The 20,565-nt window shown below is 38.6% G+C and overlaps 2 protein-coding genes across 3 annotated transcripts in view; both read left to right on the top strand.

The window, feature by feature from the left end:
* The window catches only part of LOC134797988 (facilitated trehalose transporter Tret1-like), a 45,299-nt gene extending 38,481 nt beyond the window's left edge, over positions 1–6,818 (top strand). The window contains exons 7-9 of the mRNA XM_063770326.1: positions 3,392–3,587; positions 5,311–5,494; positions 6,564–6,818. Of these exons, the coding sequence (XP_063626396.1) occupies positions 3,392–3,587; positions 5,311–5,494; positions 6,564–6,746 (563 nt within the window). The 3' untranslated portion in view covers positions 6,747–6,818. The remainder of the gene's footprint in view (positions 1–3,391; positions 3,588–5,310; positions 5,495–6,563) is intronic.
* Positions 5,710–19,237, top strand: LOC134797097 (pro-resilin). 2 transcript variants are annotated; one of them, XM_063769319.1, is made up of 5 exons: positions 5,710–5,890; positions 13,664–14,833; positions 15,914–16,103; positions 17,429–17,464; positions 18,534–19,237. In XM_063769319.1, the coding sequence occupies exons 1-5, from the start codon at positions 5,738–5,740 to the stop codon at positions 19,124–19,126; spliced, it is 2,142 nt and encodes a 713-aa protein (XP_063625389.1). In that variant the 5' UTR covers positions 5,710–5,737; the 3' UTR covers positions 19,127–19,237. The 2 variants fall into 2 exon arrangements, with proteins under 2 accessions (XP_063625389.1, XP_063625399.1); XM_063769329.1 differs by lacking the exon at positions 5,710–5,890 and adding an exon at positions 13,325–13,403.
* The last annotated feature ends 1,328 nt before the right edge of the window (positions 19,238–20,565 follow it).

Below are 20,565 nucleotides of genomic sequence, written 5' to 3'. Positions count from 1 at the left end.
TCATTGTTCCGATAGTCGTGTCAGCGAACGGTCTCATAGCAAAGAGTCTCGACCAACACCTAGAGAGACTCTCGCTGGGTGGTTGGATCAAGGGTCAGATGCAGAAGGTGGTAATTTTGGACACGGCGCGTATAGTACGTCGGTTCCTCACTCTGCGGCCCTGACCACCGGCAGCTTGGGCCAAGCCCCGCTGCCGGCGGCACCCTAGGTTAGGTTTTTTATAATGTGTTTATATGTATTTTTTATTGTTTTGTAAGTGTTTTTATATTTTACTTTTATATTCATATTATAACAAACCTAACTTAAGACGAAAAATAAATAAAGAGAATAAAGTCCTTTATTCAGATAACCAGGATCCCCAGTTTTAATAACTATTAGAAAAAAAACATGAGAAACCAATAGAGTAGGTAATATAAAAATCTTTGAAAATCCTAGTATATATAATTAAGTGTTAATAAATCTAGTTTTCAAATTTCTTGGGTGGATATCTCTGGGTGGTGGGAACTTTACTCTGGACCTCTTTAGCGGACCAGTTTTCCAATGAGCTTAGTTCTGTTAATTAATGACACATTAGTTAAATTTAAGTTAGGGTTTCGCACGGGAGTCACGGTGCACGGGTTTAAACTTTCATAAAACATATGCAATCTTTCCATAGGCAAGAAATATAGGTAGTTATTAAATAAAGTTGTTAAATATAACTATGTTTATTTTTCATCTCCCGAGTGATTTCCACAGCAAAGCGCCTTGACACTACATATTGTTTTAGTTGTTTCATTTTTAGGGTTCCGTACCCAAAGGGTAAAAGCGGGACCCTATTACTAAGACTTCGCTGTCCGTCCGTCTGTCCGTCTGTCCGTCTGTGCGTCTGTCCGTCTGTCTGTCACCAGGCTGTATTAACTCATGAACCGTGATAGTTGCCGCTATAACAACAAATACTAAAACAAAATAAAATAAGTATTTAAATTGAGCTCCCATACAACAAACGTGCTTGGTTGCTGTTTTTTGCGTAATGGTACGGAACCCTTCGTGCGCGAGTCCGACTCGCTCTTGGCCGGTTTTTACTTATTTTTTTGTTAAACGTGCTATGGCTTTTTTTAGAATAAGCCGGAGCTTTTGTTATTTCCTTACCCCTTTAAAATAGCACGTTACACATGGCGCGGATAAACTACGCTTATAAAGGCACGAGGCTGCCATGCCACTTCATCCTACACTTTATAAAAACAAAGTCCCCCTGCCGCGTCTGTCTGTATGTTCGCAATAAACTCAAAAACTACAGCCGGCCTAGCCAAGGTTACAATCGCTATCGCTTCGACAACGAAAATCTTTATGTCTCTCTATCTTAAAAATAAGTAGTTGCTTAGGGCACCACGCAAATAGTAGTAGGGGAGCGGAGGGTTTGTTGTAACAGTTTTTGGAAAAAGGCCTGTATTGTCTAAAATATGTATAATTTTAAGATTTTGAGTAAGAGGGTTTTGTAAAGTATTTATCTAAGCACTAATTCCGATTAAAAAATAATTTGAAATGTTTCTTTTACACCGGACACTTTTTGAAAAAATGGAAGTTGTTACAACTTACCCCATATTTGGGGCTAGTTTTAACAGGCTCGGGGCAAGTAGTAACAACTAAAAGAATGGCAACGTCTATAAGAAAAAAAAAAGTATTTATTGGTTCACAGTCTTGTATACCTACATTGTGATTCCATCTTATGACGATTATAGTCGTTGACTATAAATAATCAACAGGATACAACAGGATAATAATCAACAGGAAAGTGAGATATGGCACAAGTCGAAACTTTTGGCTGCTTTTCGCTCGCTTGCTTCGCTCTTTTTTCCAAAACTTCATTTGCTGGCGACTCATATGCATCCTGAGTTTTTAATCCTCTCTCAGATTTTTTTGTAGTCTCATTCTATAAAAAATACAATACAATATCTTAGAATATTTTTCTGGGCAATGCTAGAGTAAAGTATAATAAAAAAATGCACAAAAAACCGCAAGTTCACTATACGATGAGTCAAAATAATATTATATATACAAATACATGCACAATTATTAGAGAGTAAGTAAAAATACACGCACACTAATATGTTACAACGTGCCCCTGCTTTGTGTTACTACTTGCCCCATGGGCCCATTATGTTTTTTAATTAAATATCTCAAACACTATAAGCTATAGAAGTATTTAAAAAAACCAAATGAAAGCCAATTAAATTTACATTGTAGCAATGAAAACACAATGAACAATTAATTTAAGTTCAATTGTGAAAATAAACATTTTCGTAAGATTTTTTTTTCAATACCTGGTCCAAACAGAGCTCGTGTGCACATCCAATGGCTTCGATGTCTGGCGGGGCAATGGCGGTGTTTACGTTATTCCTCGTGTTATAAGAAAGTCATTCAGCAAAAAAAAAAGTTTTTAATTCCCCATCAAAATTGAGCGTTACTGCTTACCCCTGTTACATTAAGCCCCCAGCTCCCCTACCTACATATAAGCACCACGTCAAAGGTGAGATGAGGAGGTGAGGAAAATCTCCAAGCGTCTTTGCAACTGCAATTAAGTACTATGAGTGCCGGAATAACTTCGCGGCTCCACTTAAACGTTTATTAACAAGAAGCGTTATTAGCTCGCCGCTATCGTGGACATAATTACAAATGCGGCAAATGCCTCTTTAAATTTCATAGACAGGTATAGGTTATAATGAAGACTGCAAATGTCTGCATGTCATTGTATGTACCAAGCACTTCAAAAGTGCTTCAGTAAAGTGCTTCTTTCCGCCAAGCAATAAAAAAAATGGCGAACGATAATTATCTCTAATTAATTTAGGTAGGTAGCTTAAATCTTTTTTTAGCAAGTGTGATAGAATAAAAATATATTGTACGTAACGCGGGCGATATTAGAATTGTAAACTTGAGTCATACTCGTAAAAATCCTCTGCCCTTCGAGCGATTTTACTAAGTATACCACCCTTTTTGCATAATGTAATTGCACTGATATCTGACTATAACTTAGGTACTTCTAGAAGTATCTCCACGTAGTAGTAAGTATTAGACTCCAGTATCTTTATTTCCGCATACGAGTACACAGAAGACAATTTTTGTTTTTGCGTCTTTGTATAACTTTTGCCGAGGTAGGTACTTGGTATATAAATAGTTAATACTTAGCGGGCCATTAAAAATATAAATAATCGTTTTGTTATTCATTTGGAAAGTTTTATGTTATTTTTGCTCCGAATCATTGTTATTAGATAGGTACTGACGGAATAACGGAAATGAGGAGACGAAAAATGTGTAAATATTTTTGGACCTTGCGATGTGCATAATTAAAATTAATGCTCGGTACAAAATATTCAGTCCAAATCAAACTACATGATATTTTTATTAATCTCCCCAGGAAGCACTCTGAATCCTATGATGGCGACGATTATAGTGGGCGTTGTGCAACTGGTGTGTAACGGAGTGAGCACCATGGTGGTGGACCGTGCAGGCCGGCGGCCGCTGCTGCTGTTGTCTGCTGCAGTCATGTGTGCCTCCATGTTGGCCATGGGCACCGCTTACTACATGGAACTGCAGCACTCGGCGTGGCTTGGGTAGGTTATAATCTTATTGACATTAGGGAGCACGTATGGAGGGAGGGAGGTTGTAGATTACTTATAGTCGTATTTTATACTGGGGTAGGGGAGAGTGGGGTTAAACGTGCCGATTTTCATAAAATACAAATTTAATCTATGAAAACAGTATGAATAAGGTATGTTGCTTGCGCTATATTAAATAATGATTATTTGCGTTTCTGAATAGTGATATTGTTTTGTGCATCGTTAAACTGTTTTTTTACCAGAATTTTTTTCATGAGATAGGTCGGAACGGAACAACTAACCCCGCTATGGGGCTGGTTGTTCCGTTGCTTAAAATTCTAACTTATTCGTCAAATATTTTAATCTCGGTTCACACACGCTAAAATAGTACTTTGCAGTTCGTCGAAATATGTGATTATTTTTTGTGTACTATCAACAGTTAGTAAAAAAAATCCAAAGCAAAAATGGGATTTTCCGTGGGATTAGTTGTGCCCTCGTTTTTGATTTATTTTCCATAACTACTATTCTACTGTAATGGAAGGAACGAAAACGGCTCCTGCAATCGCATAGTGGTCTGACTTTTCGCGACAAACATCATACGAATCGCTCCATGGTTTACTTGCGTTCCTATTCCTATCGAAACAACTTACCCCCGGCACGTTTAACCCCGCTCTCCCCTACTCTGAAGCAACGGCAGTAAGCACGGTATTGGTGGAACGTGTTGCTGCCGGTATTTCTTATATATATATATATATATATATATATATATATATATATATCTATAGTAGTAATAGTAGGTATATATATATATATATATATATATATACCTACTATTCTTATTTTTAGATAAGATATATTATGGAGATAGTTTGAGGCCCGGGAAAGGACATATTTCAGATAATGTTATCATTTAGGAATATCATATCAGAATATATAGGTTAGGTACATTTTCAGCTCTCACTAGCGCAATACTTAGCTCTTGTAAATTTTACTCTACACTTATTTGGATTAAAATGAATAAAAATCAGGATATCGTTAGTATTGGGCATCGTGAGCTCGTTAGGTACGTTAGTTCGTTCTGTTCATTCAAACCATGCAGTGGATCAAACCTGAATTAATTAACGCCGTTTCCTTTACACTGAGCAAATACTAGGATGCCGCCTTTGTGCTATTCATTGCTCTATGTATAGATATGAATTCTGTATGTACTGGTACAAACAGCAATACTCCTGACTGTACTTACAGCAGTGGACCTTATTACAAAAGGCATAATGTCCACGTATGTGCGATGGTATTTACATTACATTACACTGGTTTTTAAGAGGAAAATAAGTTATTGGCAAACATTAAATTTTTGATACAAGCTTTAAATTTTATCGCTTACCAACAGGCGATTCGTCTGCTCTTTTGCCTTTTAAGGTAGATAAACCTGAGGCACTGTGATTACAAGTTTTGAGCCTTTTGTCCTGGCGGTTTAGACAGGATAACAATCGTAAGTCGTGAAACGCCAAACGAAAAGAAAAATGTATCGAGATGGCGGATGCTACAAAAGTCACAGTAGCCAAGACATCATTAAAATCCATGATAAGATTGAAAATGTTTTTAAAATTATGGCGTACATCTATATATAAATACCCCTATATCTCAGGTATGTTTTCTGTTCAATTCGACTGTACATTAGTACAGGGTATTTACCCTGTGTAGCGCAGAGATGATCATAATCTGGATTGTTTTACAGGTACCTCCCAGTGGGCAGTTTAGTGGTGTTCATGATTGGATTTTCGCTCGGGTTCGGTGGGCTGCCCTTCCTGCTGCTGGGCGAGCTGTTCCCCGCGCACCATCGTTCGCAGCTATCCGCCATGGCGAGCGCCGTCAACCTGCTGTCTATGTTCAGCGTTATCAAATCCTTCCATGCATTAGAGGTATGTACCTACAGGTATCTCCTAGTGGGCAGTTTAGTTGTGTTCACGGTTGGCTTCTCGCTCGGGCTCGGTGGGCTGCCCTTCCTGCTGCTGGGCGAGCTGTTCCCCGCGCACCACCGTTCGCAGCTATCCGCCATGGCGAGCGCCGTCAACCTGCTGTCTATGTTCAGCGTTATCAAATCCTTCCATGCATTAGAGGTATGTACCTGCAGGTATCTCCTAGTGGGCAGTTTAGTTGTGTTCATGGTTGGTTTCTCGCTCGGGTTCGGTGGGCTGCCCTTCCTGCTGCTGGGCGAGCTGTTCCCCGCGCACCACCGCTCGCAGCTCTCCGCCATGGCGAGCGCCGTCAACCTGCTGTCTATGTTCAGCGTTATCAAATCCTTCCATGCGTTAGAGGTATGTACCTACATGTCCATACTTGGTTTTCATTTGTGTATAATTTTACATGCATCTTTGCCGTAAGTAGATGATTTTTTTAGATGTCCGAATGTTACTTAAGAGTTCTGCCTACAATAAGATTATTAGTTCTGTTTGATAGAGTTTGTTCGGAAAGAGATGAGCCGTGGAATGTATTGAGCCCCACAGAGGGAGATAGAAAGTCATTTATTTTGGCTTGAATTGACTGCTCTATTTTTTATTGCCTTTTTTTTCTAAGATCCTCAAATGTAAATAGTTAAGCGCAACGTAAAGCCTCTCCCTGTAGGTACAAGTACGTTTCAAATAAAAAATATTAATAGTGCAGTCTACTCCGATTTTATCTCCTGTCAACTTCTTCTTCCTCGCGCTATCCCGGCATTTTTCCACGGCTCATGGGAGCCTGGGGTCCCTTGATAACTAATCCCAAGAATTTACAAAGGCACTAGTTTTTACGAAAGCTTCTGCCATCGGACCTTCCAACCCAGAGGGAAGAAACTATAGGCCTCTTATTGGGATTAGTCCGGTTTCCTCACAATATTTTCCTTCACCGAAGAGCAATATCAAATGATATTTCGTACATAAGTTCCGGAAAACTCATTGGTACGAACCGGGGTTTGATCTCCTGTCAACAGTATTATATTATTTTTGTCAGACTTTGCTGACATCTGCCGGCACGTTCTGGATGTACGCGTGCTTCTGCGCGCTGGCTTTCTTCTTCGTGCTGTTCGTGGTGCCCGAGACCAAGGGCAAGTCGCTGGCCGAGATCGAGGAGCACTTCCGCGGCAACAAGAAGTCCGACGCGGTCATACTACAGAAAATCTCCACCATAGCGTAGAGACGACATATGCACTAGGAAATAAGTAGGAAATGTTATTGGTGGAAATTATATAATATTTTCAGCGATCCACCGTACAAGAAAAAAATTGCAGTCAAATTCGAGTCAATGTTACATATTAAAAATATAAAAGAATTTAATTTTTTTTTTAAATTGAACGAAATAAAATTTCATTGTAGGTAATTAGTACTAGTATGTAGCACTGGATGCAGCTTCATGTTAGAGCGCCTATCCAGTATAGAATGTAATTGTAATTTTATGTTGTGTAATTTTATTGATTTTTGTTTTGTTTTGTGTCCTATGCAATAACTGACCATATTTTAAATATAGTTTGTAAATATTAATTGTACCTGTACTAACACATTATGGACCACGGTCTGCAATAAATATTTCAATTTCAGTTAGGACGGAGGGACGCTAGAGGTATAGTACATTGTGCAACATGGGGCGTAAGTTGAATATTGCAAACGAGAGTAAGTTAAATCGCGACGGCTTGCCGGAGCGATTTATAGACTCGAGTTTGCAATATTATTACGCCCCGAGTTACACACAATGTTTTTCATCACACTTGCGATACAAAAATTAAGTATAAAGACAAAAAACTGTTAATAATGGCACTAGAAACCTGTTAATTATGGCACGAGTGTGATGAAAAATAATTTTTCATCACACTCGCTCAGTCAATGTGGAATTGCACGCAGGTTTAGCGGGAGTTATAGAAAAAGCGTTCTCCCTAGGGAGTTATGAAGTTTCTAGTGCCATAATTAACAGTTTTTTGTCTTTATACTTAATTTTTGTATCGCAAGTGTGATGAAAAACATTGTGTGTAACTCGGGGCGTAATAATATTGCAAACTCGAGTCTATAAATCGCTCCGGCAAGCCGTCGCGATTTAACTTACTCTCGTTTGCAATATTCAACTTACGCCCCATGTTGCACAATGTACTATTTCCATCTACTTTTGAATGTATGGAAGTTGTTTTTAGTATCACTATGTTAGTTACTATAAAATATAATACCTACAATATAAATACACCTTAAAAGATGTTATAAACAAAAGGCGAGAGCTGAACTACTATTATAATCCAGTCACTTTGCCGCCTTTTGGAACGGGGGTCGTTTGCGTCAAATCTAGTAGTTCTATACTAGGTATCTGAATTCTGAATGATGAAAAGTTCATCTTTTTTTATTCTAATTTACCTAATGTCACAAAATTTCATAGAGACCGTGTATAAAAGCAATTTGTTTGTTTTCAAAGTTTGTTTGGTGTAAAGCTATGTGAATCGAAAATTACTGACTGTCGAATTATATAACTATTGCGACTGTGAACAATTGGAATGTGATTGTCTCGATTCATAGCTGTTATTGAATTTCGTTCGTTAATAGTACAATATAAGTAATAAAAACAACCAAATATAATCTTACTGTATAAAATGCTTGAAATAGATTGAGTACGTACTTATACCAAAGAGTAGATAAATGCACAATACGATTTTTCAGTGAGCAAGTCGGTTCAAATGGAATTGTATTCAATTTCTAAATATAGGTATGATATAATACCTGTCATTTTAATATGTACCTAAAGATAATGAGTTGCACCAACATTATTAAAATACCTATCAATATCATATTTTTAAAAATTCGTTACGCCTTCAGGGTTTATACAATCATTCACAGTAAAAACAAAAACTTGACTTAATGTTAAGGCCCCAGTACACAATGGGCCATCGCCGGCCACTCCAAGGGACGCAGCCATGCGGTAGAATGAGATAGCAATATCACTTGCTCCCACTAACGCATAAATGCGTCCCTTGGAGTGGCCGGCGATGGCCCATTGTGTACTGGGGCCATTATGCGTAGGAGCCTAGATGTTAATAATAAAATGTTTAATCTTATTTTTTGTTACGTACATACGAGTACATAATGGTGATTTTAGTTTATTATAATGTTTATTTTTTTATTATAACATGTAAGTATATATGAATAAGTATACGTAGTATGACAACCTATAAGGTAAGTGTACAGTTAGCAGCAGTATAAGACAATGCGTCAAAAGTAATATCTACCATTCTTTGATAGCTTAACAAACATAGATATGTTTCTATATATAGAACAATTAAACTGTTGCAATTGCTTTTGAACGCGAACTGTCGAAATACTTATAGTTATCTATTTGGATTCAAGTTATCGAGGGTAGCCGGATACTTTTGGCGTGTTGTTTCATCACCATCTTTCCATCCATCACCATCTTTCCATCCATCACCTTTGATGTCGACTGTACCTAAACGAACTCGGCAAAGGTTCATGTTCGTTTTGTTTGAAGAGTGTAGGAGTCTATACACCTACCTACATATAAAAACTTGAGATAAGATAAAATTGTAAAGTATGGGAAATGTCATGAATAGTCAGAATAGTTCTCTGCTGACTTAGTTACGTTGTCAATCAGTCCGTCGATTGTGGTTGGTGTAATCGGACCCACGATGAGTTCGCCACCGTGGAGATGCCTCTAACTTTAAAGGCTGTGCACACCGGCTGCGTGTGCGTAGAAGTGAACGTGCGCGTTGTAATATACAGATCCTTATGAGAGACGGCGCACCGCTTGCGTGACGTGTGCGACGCAGCCGGTGTGCTCTGGCTTTAACTGTTTGTATGTTTAGAATCGGCGCGATTGCTTTAACGCCTAATAACTTATTGTGTTGTGTTATGTACTATATTTTTGACACAATATAAACTAGTTATCTCGAATAAATAATTCATTATTCTTTACTTTGTACACTAAAGAACAATGAAAATATGTAGGTTATTTTGTGTATATTTCTAAACAATGTTATTTGTTTTTATTGCCCTTGAGTGTATTAGGTACAAAGAGCAGACCAGTCCAGTGTATAAAGTAGGATTCAGAATTAGATAAATAGACTAATTACTAGACTGAAACCAGAATATTAGCAGTATTTGGTAATCTTCGTGTTTCTATGAAATGTTATGATACGTACATTAGGGACCAATCACACTCTCAATTATACTCGCTGCGCGCTCGCCTCGCTTTCAACTCGCTCGCAAATTACCAGTGTGATAGGGCCCTTATTTTCAGTGGGAGTGGGGCAGAATAAACGGAGTCCTATTCATAATTTGGTTTTACTGTAATTAGGTTGTAATTGCATAATTAAGTATTTGATCATTTTGTTTTAAGTATTGAGAGTGATGAGTACCATGATAATAATAAATAGTACATAACTATGATCAATTTCAGTTATTATCGGTCCTATGTAAAATTGTACCGGAGTTAACACATTCAGGGCCAAGAACCCGACAGTCGGGTGCACTGTTCGTAGCGACTACGCGCTCCATACGGCGAAAACGTGTTTACGCGCTACGAGCGCAACCCGTAGCACTTAGTGACAATGAATGTGTTAATGTTTCTGGTCAAGAACTGCCACTTTTGCCACTGACGGATCATAAACCTGTTATTACAATCAGAATACGCCTCCAGTGGCCTATTTTATAAAGCTACAAGTTACAATTTACAAGCGGAAGTCTCGTTCTAACACATAGGGTTAGAAAGAGACTTCCGCTTGTAAATTGTAACTTGTAGCTTTATAAAATAGGCCACAGGAGTAACACAGTCATAAATGCACCCGTTAGGCTCTTTTCTAATTCTGAATACCACTTCTAGTAAGTAGTGCAAAGTATATATACAGTGGTACTACTAAACGAAATTAATAACTAGCTTAAATCTAAAATAGGCCCTTGAGGCATTGTACCAAGGATGCTGGCGGCATTTCCTCGCTGTATCGCAATGCTGATACGTTGTGCGAGGTAGCCGCCAGCTCTTCGGTCACCAGTTACGTCAACCAGACGCTTCGCGATTTCTGCGAACAACTTATGCGCGCAACTTTGTAGTGCAAAGTAGATCTGTGATACTTTATTAGAGCACCGTACAAAACTTTGTTTTTAAGTATAAGAGCGAATATGAGAAGTCGCACGAATAAAAAAATATATGCAAACAAAATGTTTTTATTTTTTATTGTTATTTCCCAGTTAAGTCTTAAAAAGTCCTAACATACTGAAATATAGTCCGTAATGGTTTATAGTTTGACAAGGTTCTTCATATAGGAGATGAATTAATCGCCCAGTCGGCGTGGGACTGATGGCTAAAAGTAAGAGGTGAAGTGCGACAATATAATGTTAGTGAACATTAGTTAGGGCAACCACAAATATTTATGAATAAAACTGATGTCGAATGCATTTTTTTTAATAGCCTGTTATAGTGTCTCACTGCTGGGCAAAGGCCTCTCCCCTTGATTTCCACGACTCCCGTAATTAATGAAGGTGTCTAAGTCATCCCGCCATCTCCGTCTGGGCCTGCCAATGTGGTCATAATTTTAGACCGAGAGTTTACCTAGATGGGAAAGGGAAGGTTGGTGTGTAGTAGCAGTTGAGCACTTTTCCTAATATTGATCCTGAAGAAAAGTAAAGACAAACTAGCTCCGGCTTGCCCACGATTATTATGACGCGCTTCCGGTACTTATTACAGAGGTACATTTATAACAATAACATACCTCCTTAATCCGGCAGCTTTTTATAAAAATCTTCGAGGTCACCGGGGACCGTAGGCCTGGCTCGTTCCTCGCCCAACGGATCGGCATAGCAATCCAAAGGGGGAACGCAGTCAGCCTTATGGGAACCCTTCCAGAAGGATCGGACCTGGGTGATCTAGCAAAATATATACATATTGGGCTAGGTCACCCATGTTATGTTTTATTTATTTTACAGGTACTAGTTTTAGTTTTGTAGGTAGTTTCTTCACTCATAAAGTAATATTTTATATAAATATTAATATAAAATTACAAAAGACAAGCATTTATTTATTGCGAACATATGGGTCACTTTGCTAAGTAGAACGTAGCCTACTACCTATACCTATATGTAATATTTTTCAAATATTACTTACATAGGTAGGATGACCATCATCCTACCGAAGAGTACGATTATATGGACCTGTCATCTTCATATAATCCTACTCTTCGAGTTTGAAAAACATTATACAGGTCTTTTTACATTCCTACTAAGCATGCTACTATTGTAGCCTAGCTGACGGGACATAATAACATTAATTACAAAAAAAAAAGTGGATCCGCCCACAGAACAGACATTGGCGGATTCGTTTGAGCCATAATCCGCAGTAAATGGTTCGCGATATCATGAGATATACAGTCATATAGGGATGCGAACAAATATACAGTATGTACGAGTAGGTATACCAACGAAAACCATTTGTTAAAACTGGTTGATGGGGACCTTGATTTATTAGATTTTTATTATCTTCAGTGCCTGTTTTGTGGCATTCAATTATTTAATAAATTTCTCAAGTATCTTCTTTTCGTATATATATAATTTTTTAGACCTGCCGTAAACGGTGTCCGAATTGAAAAAAATAGGAGCCATTCTCATATTTCTAACCTAAATAAACATTAACGGGTTTGAATACATGGTTTTAGTTAATAAGTATACATACTGTATGATGTCGCAATGTCCATGATGCGCTCGCAGCCCTAGGGCTCCGCCGCCGTTGCGTCAGCGCGTCACGACGCTAACTAGTGAGGATGGCACAGATCACATGCGCTCCATCACGGATTTCGATACCGTTTGTAAATTGATGGCACCGGCCCATTGACGTGATCATATGCTTTATTCAAGGACTGAATATGGTTTAAGTCTATCTATAATAGTCGTAGCTTACACTAAACAGTGTTCACCATAAAATCTGATTTAATTTTAAGTGCACACTTTTTTTTAATGGAAAATCAAATAGCACCACCTAGGACGATTTTGATTTTTGTTAACAAGTATATTCAGCATATTATGTAAGTTATCAACGCACATGTTTTTGGCGTGTTGCGTTAATAAATATGTCAAGAGTAGAACAAACAATTCAACCAATTCAACTTCCTTAATTAAAATTAAATTTTAATTATCAGTTTGGCCAAAAAGCGCATGTCTTCTTTATACAAGTCTTAAATAGACGGGTCGTGAAAAGCCATTATTTATGTTTGACTCTGTGTATAAGTAAGTAGTGGAAGGTAACCTTTCAAAGCCCTATGCGGTGCAACTTTGAATTACGTTGAGCAAGTAAAAGATAAACTATATAGATTCAAATAAAGATACCCACTAATATGAAAACATCACCACCCCCAACCTCACCTTCCCAACTCTCCATCCTCCTCGGCTTAGCGGTTTTCCGGTTACACCCTGTTACGAACTGCCTATGGGCTATACAGTGGTATCACAAGCGCAAATATAAGTAATAAGCGAATGTAACCCTGCTGTAGACTGTAATTATTTAATATTCGAGACATTTCTATTCAGATATAGTAGATATACGTATAGATTTATTAGTATTAGCGCGAACAAGGACTCCCACGGCGCAGCGCCGCGGCCACAGTCAGATGCACGAAATTAAACGCGACACGAACGCGTGAGGCTCTTGCATTACCACTGATATCACGCTCACCGACCGAACTATATAAGCTCCGGTCCCAATCGTCAAACTTATTCCTAAGTTAAATCTTATTAAAGCAGCATCTCCAATTAATTCATAGTTTAACATTACAATAATATTATATTCATGACAACACTACAATAGCCAACGATGATTTTAGTAAGAATTTTGTTTATATAAACAATAGTCTGTTTTTTTAGACTAAAAAGTAGTACGTCATAAATTTTCATGTTCATCGTAAAAAAATAGACTACATATAATTTGCTTTCCTTAAAACACGCTTTTATTACCTGTCTATGATGGTCAAAATGACCTAATATTTTTTTTAAAATCAAATAAGCTGTTAAAATATGAACCTTGCCTTCCTCGAAAGAAGGTTCAAGAAGGAACAGTGTATTAAATGATTGATTCGATTTCAGTGGGTTATTTGGCTTAGCGCCCTTGCATGGTCAACGACTAAATGCGAGCCTCCAGTAAACAGCTACCTCCCACCATCTTCCGGTGGTAATGGTCGACCATCTCCAGAGTATGGGCCTCCCGGAGCCAACAACGGAGGCCGTGGTAATTCCCGAGATCCTGGTGCTTTCGGAGGTCCTGGAGGCCGCCCGGGTTCAAGACCACAAAACCAAAATCAGCCTGGCAACTCTTACTCGCCCCCAGGACAATTGCCATCGAATAATATAGACACGCAGTATGGACCACCTTCAGCACAAGGTCAGGGTCGCGGCGGACCTGGCTCTCCTCAAGGTAGAGCTCCTGGAGGTAGCCCACAAGGTGGTTTTGGAGGTAGTCCACAAGGTGGTTTTGGAGGAAGACCATCTTCTCAAGGTGGTTTCGGAGGATCATCGAATAATTTAGATACGCAGTATGGACCACCTTCAGCACAAGGGCAAGATCGTGGTGGACCTAGCTCATCTCGAGGCGGAGGAGGTCCTCAGGGTGGTTTTGGAGGAAGGCCATCGCAAGGAGGATTTAGTTCCCGGCCACAACCAGGACAAGGAAGCTTCAACGCTCCGAGTGCTGAATACGGTGCCCCGGAGCAGGGCCCCGGTTCTTTTGACAGGCAAAGAGGCCAATCGCCGCAGCAAGGAAAAGGAGGGTTTAACAGTCCCTCTGAATATGGTGCTCCCGGGCAGGGCCCTGATTCGTTTGGACAGCCAGGAGGATCCTCTTCAGGTGTAGGAGGAAGGTCTGGAAGTGGCGGACGACCCCAAACAAGCTACGATGCTCCAAATCAGGGTTTAGGTCAGTCACCTGGAGGTGGGAGGGCTGGAGGGCGTGGCGGTCAAGGAGACCAAGGCCGTGGCCAACGGCCGGATAGTTCGTACGGCCCACCTGCTAGCGGCGGATTCCAACAACCGAATAACCAGTTCGGTGCTGGAAGTCAGTCGCCCAATTCTCAAAGAGCACCAGAATCTTCTTATGGAGCTCCGAACGCTAACGGGCCGCAGGGTGGATTCGGAGGTCAGCAGTCTGGTGCACCCTCCTCGTCGTATGGGGCGTCTGGCTTCGGTGCTGGTGGTAGTGGGGGCGGTGGTCGAGGTGGCTCTGGCAACAGCGGTTCTGACTTTGGCGATAACGGATCTGATGTAAGTATTTTTATAAAATTTCAAAATCCATATCCCTCGTAAAGTGTCATTCTATGGAACTTGCTAACTGTGTAAACAAGTCACTAAAAATTCATAATTCAAAGACAATTTCAATATGGCGGTTTGTTTATATAGTTAGCAAGTTCCATAGAATGACACTTTAAAGAATATCAGCGTATAATAATTATGCGCGAAAGTCTTCAAAAATGAATTTTACCAAACTCACTAGTTAGAAAGGCAACGGAATATATATTATTTTTTCAACATTTTACAGCGCTCATGACTAAACGCGTGCAAAATAACAACCGTAACTAGATTTTATCTGAACGTTACATATTTGCAAAAACTAAAAAAATATTGGCACGTGTCGAATTACACAAAAGTTTACTGAAAAATTCCAATTTAATTTTTTAGGTAAATGTAACAGCTATGTGTTTAATTGATTTTTATTTTCAATCCAACTAACTTCATTGTTTATAGTATAAACTTTATACGTGAGGTTTTGGTGTTAGTTGTTTAAGAGGAAGGGGACGACGTCACGTGACTGCTTCTCCACACAAACGTAGTCCTAGTTTTCCTCTCTGGATATCATTAACGTTATAGGGAAATATTTCTACGCAATTTGATGTATAACTATTAACCACAGTTATGCCTAGCCCTATTACATTTGCATGGGATTTGTTTGCCTAATCTGACCCTGACATTAATAATAAAAAAAAACGAAAAAGCCAATCGAAGGGGCATAACTATGATAATTATATAATACATTAAGCAAAAATATTTTCCAACATGAATGTATAAATGGAGGAGCACTCTTCCACTATCGTCTTAAGTGGCATCGGCCCAATTCGAACTTTAAGATACGTCAGTTAATATATCTAGAAACGATATGGATTAGATATGTCAGTGTCAAATGTGACGTTTCTTCAAACAAAAACGTCACTTTTGACACTGACACATCTAATCCATATCGTCTCTAGATCTATTAATTGACGTATCTTAAAGTTTGAATCGGGCAGTAGACTAAAATAATTGCGTAACCTGTGACTGAAAATTAGATAAACTATTGTTTTGTTTTAGGAGCCCGCTAAATACGAGTATAACTATGAAGTGGACGATGCGCAGACAGGTACTAAATTTGGTCATTCAGAACAACGGGACGGCGACGTCGCCACCGGGGAGTATAACGTAGTACTGCCCGACGGCAGGAAGCAGGTTGTGGAGTACGAGGCGGGCCTGCAGGGATACAAGCCTATGATCCGATACGAGGGTTCGTTCATTGCAAGTATATCCTCATAACACCCTGCGTTCGTTTATCCAGATGAAGAAACTATAGCTATGAACTTGTTTATATGTCCAATATAAAGCAGTTATCATTATCACTCTTAAGGTAACATTCCATTTTTGACTGCAGCTGCACTACTGCTCCGACACGTCGATGTTATTGTCAATTTCCATAGTAAAATGAATGACATGACAATGAATGACAGTAACCTCGCAACAGTAGTGCAGCTGTCGTTGGAAATGGACTGTCACCTTTACGCTCACATACTTGCAAGTACGGGACGAACGCTTTATGTCGGACTTATAAACGATTGAGCTAACTTGAACTTGAAAAGGGGTTTACCATGAACATCGAAAAATTTGATGGGGTCCCTGGGCACTCTAAAATTTTGGGTAGATTTTTTTTTAATAAGATACTGCATACTTGTTATCAAGAATTCTTAACTTAAAATATGGTCCCATTCGAAAGAAATAATATAACTTGGCATCCAGCTTATACACTTACAAAAAAATGAAGTAGGTACGTAGAAACAAGTCTTAAACTATTTTTTACACTTTTGAATCCCAGTTTACGTTTTTTATTTCTTTATAACAATTATTGAAGCTACTTATAGCATAACTGCCAATGAATAACAATAAATGTATGCTTCATCATGCTTCATTAAATTTTCTATAATATCTGTCTTCAATAAATTTAAATGAGTAGTGTTAGAGCTTATAGTTTTCAAATTATGTGTAAGGAAGGGAGCGGTACTATTTTGGAAAGTAATAAGCCCATCATGATAGTATTTTAAGTACCTACCCTCTACTTGAATTTCTAAACTATTAACCCCTTTGAGTATTTCCGCCCGAACTGACGTTGTAACTATATACAACAGGTATACTTACTGAAAGTATTTAAATCATTTATAAAATGTATAATTTAACATTATAAGAAACAATGGCTCGTAGTTAAGTGTCGGATGGCACTTTAGGTACCTGTCACCTAAATTATTTACGCATTCTATTATTAATTATTATTAGTTAAGATTTAAAATATGATAGGCTAAGCTTCATTTAATTTAATGTCATAAAGTAAATTCTGTTTTGACACAAACTGTAATATTGTTCTAACTCTAGTGAAGCGACAGTCTGCAGGTAAATCAAACAAGGGTAGTTACAAAGCTTTATAATACGTCTACACAAAGTTCACTATTTTAATTTTCTAAAAAACTTTTTTCTGAAAACCACAACCGCAACTTATAAAAAGATTAAGTAAAAGCGTAAGAGTTTTTATAGTGAAAAATAAACAAAAAATATGTTGTCTATCAGGTGGAGCAGCCGGCGGTGGATCCGGATTTGGCGCGGGTAATCTGTTTAAATCTTCCTGATGATATAATCCTATTATTTAATAATACTTATTCCGTCCGTTATTTTCTCGTAAACAAACATTTGCTATATTTGAGTCGTTTAAGTTATGTATTTTGTATGTAGCTGCATAATTATTAGACTTCAGCCCGCAGTTTGATTTTGATACGAGTAATGATGGAAACACGAACCTAGCCACCGCCATACAATAGAAGTTACGCTTTCATTTTAAACATTATAAGCTGAAACATACAAATAATATACTTATTTATTATCTGTAAACGTTTTTCATACAAAACATCTACTCGCTCTATTTTCTTCGTATTACAATTTTTAGCAACAAAAAGCTATAATCAGATATACATAGATATATGTTACTTAAATGTTCATGCCAAGTTTCATGTAAAAATTTAGCGTGTCGTTTTAAAATGTGAGCGACTTTTCGACGGCGTTTTCGGGAGATTGAGAGAGAAGAGAAAATAATAAACAGCCTTCAGCCATAAAGCCATTATCGCTTGAATTCAAAGTAAATAGCGGTCTTACATAAACGATTGGTTCGCGTCAGTGCGTGCGAGCAAGCTCACAAAATATTTTTCACCACACCAGCTCGGAAAGGCTTACTTTGCACTTCAAAAACGGATAGCAAAGTTGTACTTTGCTATAGTATTTAATTGACATGTGAGGCAAAGTAATCAAATGCAAATTTTGAGTTGTTTTCTTATGTTTGCAGGTAGAATTGACTTTTAAATGATGATTTTGGATGATAAATATTTAATAACATTCATTTGAATTTGATTTGGTTTGACTTTGTTTGATATTTTACATTTAATATTTGCTTCGGGTTGGTGTGGTGAAAAATTTTGTGTTTCACTCGGGGGCAAATTTTGTTTAACCCTCGCAACGCTCAAGATTCCATTTTTCACTCGCTACGCTCGTGGTTTAAATTTTGGAATCTTTCGCTTGCTCGGGTATCAATATTAGCACGAGCGGTTAAAGAACAACTTTGCCCCCTTGTAAAACAAATCCAGATTCCAGATTTAATGCATCTTTGCATTTTTACTACTTTTAGGTGGAAGTTCCGGTGGTGGAGCTCAAGGCTACCCTCGCGGCGGCCCGGGCGCCGGTGGCGGCGGGTTCCCTGGAGACAACGATATTGGCTACCCACAGGGCGGACCTAGCCAAGGAAATTCTGGGTTTGGATCACAAGGCAGCCAAGGTGGCTCCCAGGGCTACGACGACCAGTCCCAGGGAGGTCAAGCAGGATATCCAAGAGGAGGACCTGGAGGCGGTAGAGGCCAACAGCTTTCTGGAGATCTTAGGGCCCCTCAGAGACAACAGAACGGTCAGGGAAATGCCGGGTACCCGTCCGGTGGCCCCGACACGAACGGGTTGGAAGGCTTGAATGGTGATAGTGGTTACCCTAGCGGTAGACCTCAGGGCGGTAGAGGATTTCCCAGTGGTGGGCAAGGGGGTGACGAAGGATACCCCAGCGGTGGGCCGAGCGGCAGAGGACAGGGGGGCTTCGGCTCTCCGGATAGACTCACTGCTGATAACGGATACCCAAGAGGTGGCAGCCAAGGAAACAGAGGATCAGGGGGTCGAGGCGGAGACGAAGGATACCCCAGCGGTGGCCCTAATGGTCCAAGGGGCTCTGGCTATTAACAAATACAATAAAAACTCTTATGTACATTACGCTTTCATAACGTCAAACGAAGCTAGAAAATAAGAAGCATTGTAAATAAATGTTTTAATAATAAAATTACATTTTTATAATCAACGTTTATTTTGTACAAGTAATAACAAGCAACAATTACATAAAAGGGTCTGGCTGTTCTATCTCTTAAACATAATTTATGATTATGTTACATCGATGAATATATTTATTGAAACTTTCTTTAAACTAAAAAAAGTTGTGAGATCGAATGTTGAAAGACTACTATTTTTTATTCTTTGATACGTATAGTTCGTTCGCGTTAAGAATACAGTAAAATATTTTTTGTCCGCTGGCAAGCGATGCTCGTAACCAATCAAATCGTTCCTAATTAGAAAGTATGCCTTCAACTGGTCGCTGTGATTTCTAATTCTAATTAGGAACGATTTGATTGGTTACGGGCGTGGTTAGGCTGGCGGACAATAACGATTTTACTGCATTCTTGACGCGAACTAGACAATTTTGCGACTTCATTCCACGAGGACAACAGACTCAAAAAATTGGTGAAAAAGTCAATAGCATATGCATGGTTCTGTAGCTGCATCGGCACTGTGCTAACGCCTCGTATACACCGCACTTTCATTCGCTCACTTGTTATTGTTAGGCCTTTTGTTAAACCGCAGTAAAATGCAATATGGATCGATATTTCGAGCTCGGCAGACTGTTAAAATTACTTTTTTAAATGCGCTCATGAAATCTTATGATAGCCACTATTTTAGCCCCGTATCATTTTCTAAATGCTAAAATAAGTATAGGTGTGCCTACATAATGCAACAACGAGCATGAAATATTTACAAGTAAAATATTTTTTCTTAACAAAATATAATATTTGTATCAAGTAAAAGACTATTAATACCTACTTTTTTTCAATTTAAAACAAAATGGTTATATCACACTGAGAATGAATTTATTGTGTTTAATTTCGCTTTAATCAATCGAAACTCACATCTTAAAATGTGGCACAGAGTATACATTATCATTTTAAACAAAATGCATTCCGAAAAAGAACAGCGTTATTCACCTGTCTAGCAAAACGTACATTTTATTAAGTATTCCAAGTGTTAACGAAGTAAATACATACACACACAGTATTTCCGTTTCAACGTAGCAGTAGAACAGAAGCTAGAATACACGTACACTTAAAGCCACATTCCTAATATACATATACAGGGTGGAAAGGCACGACGATCCTTCCCGGAAGTATTAGGTCGTTTAAGTGATACAGAGACTATTGGTAATGGTAAGAATCGTTAATTGAGTAAAAAATAAAAATTGCAAAAATACTACTTTTTAACTGTGGTGATAACCCTATAGCATGTGCACATGACGGCTAGATTAAGGATCTCCGTCGGGAAAGCTCGGGACTTTACACTTTTTTCCGATCGTTGAC

The sequence above is a fragment of the Cydia splendana genome, chromosome 1 (genome assembly GCF_910591565.1).
Source record: "Cydia splendana chromosome 1, ilCydSple1.2, whole genome shotgun sequence".
Taxonomy (NCBI): Eukaryota; Metazoa; Arthropoda; class Insecta; order Lepidoptera; family Tortricidae; genus Cydia; species Cydia splendana.
The sequence above is the reverse complement of the archived record's forward strand: the minus strand, read 5'-3'. Positions and strand labels throughout refer to the sequence as shown.

What these genes read in the sequence shown, in the direction of transcription:
- LOC134797097 (XM_063769319.1), top strand. Translation starts at nt 5,738, where the DNA reads ATGGTTGGTTTCTCGCTCGGGTTCGGTGGGCTGCCCTTCCTGCTGCTG. An exon ending in TTGGCGATAACGGATCTGAT is followed by an intron (nt 14,834 to 15,913) that starts GTAAGTATTTTT and finishes GTTTTGTTTTAG; the next exon opens with GAGCCCGCTAAATACGAGTA. An exon ending in TGGATCCGGATTTGGCGCGG is followed by an intron (nt 17,465 to 18,533) that starts GTAATCTGTTTA and finishes TACTACTTTTAG; the next exon opens with GTGGAAGTTCCGGTGGTGGA.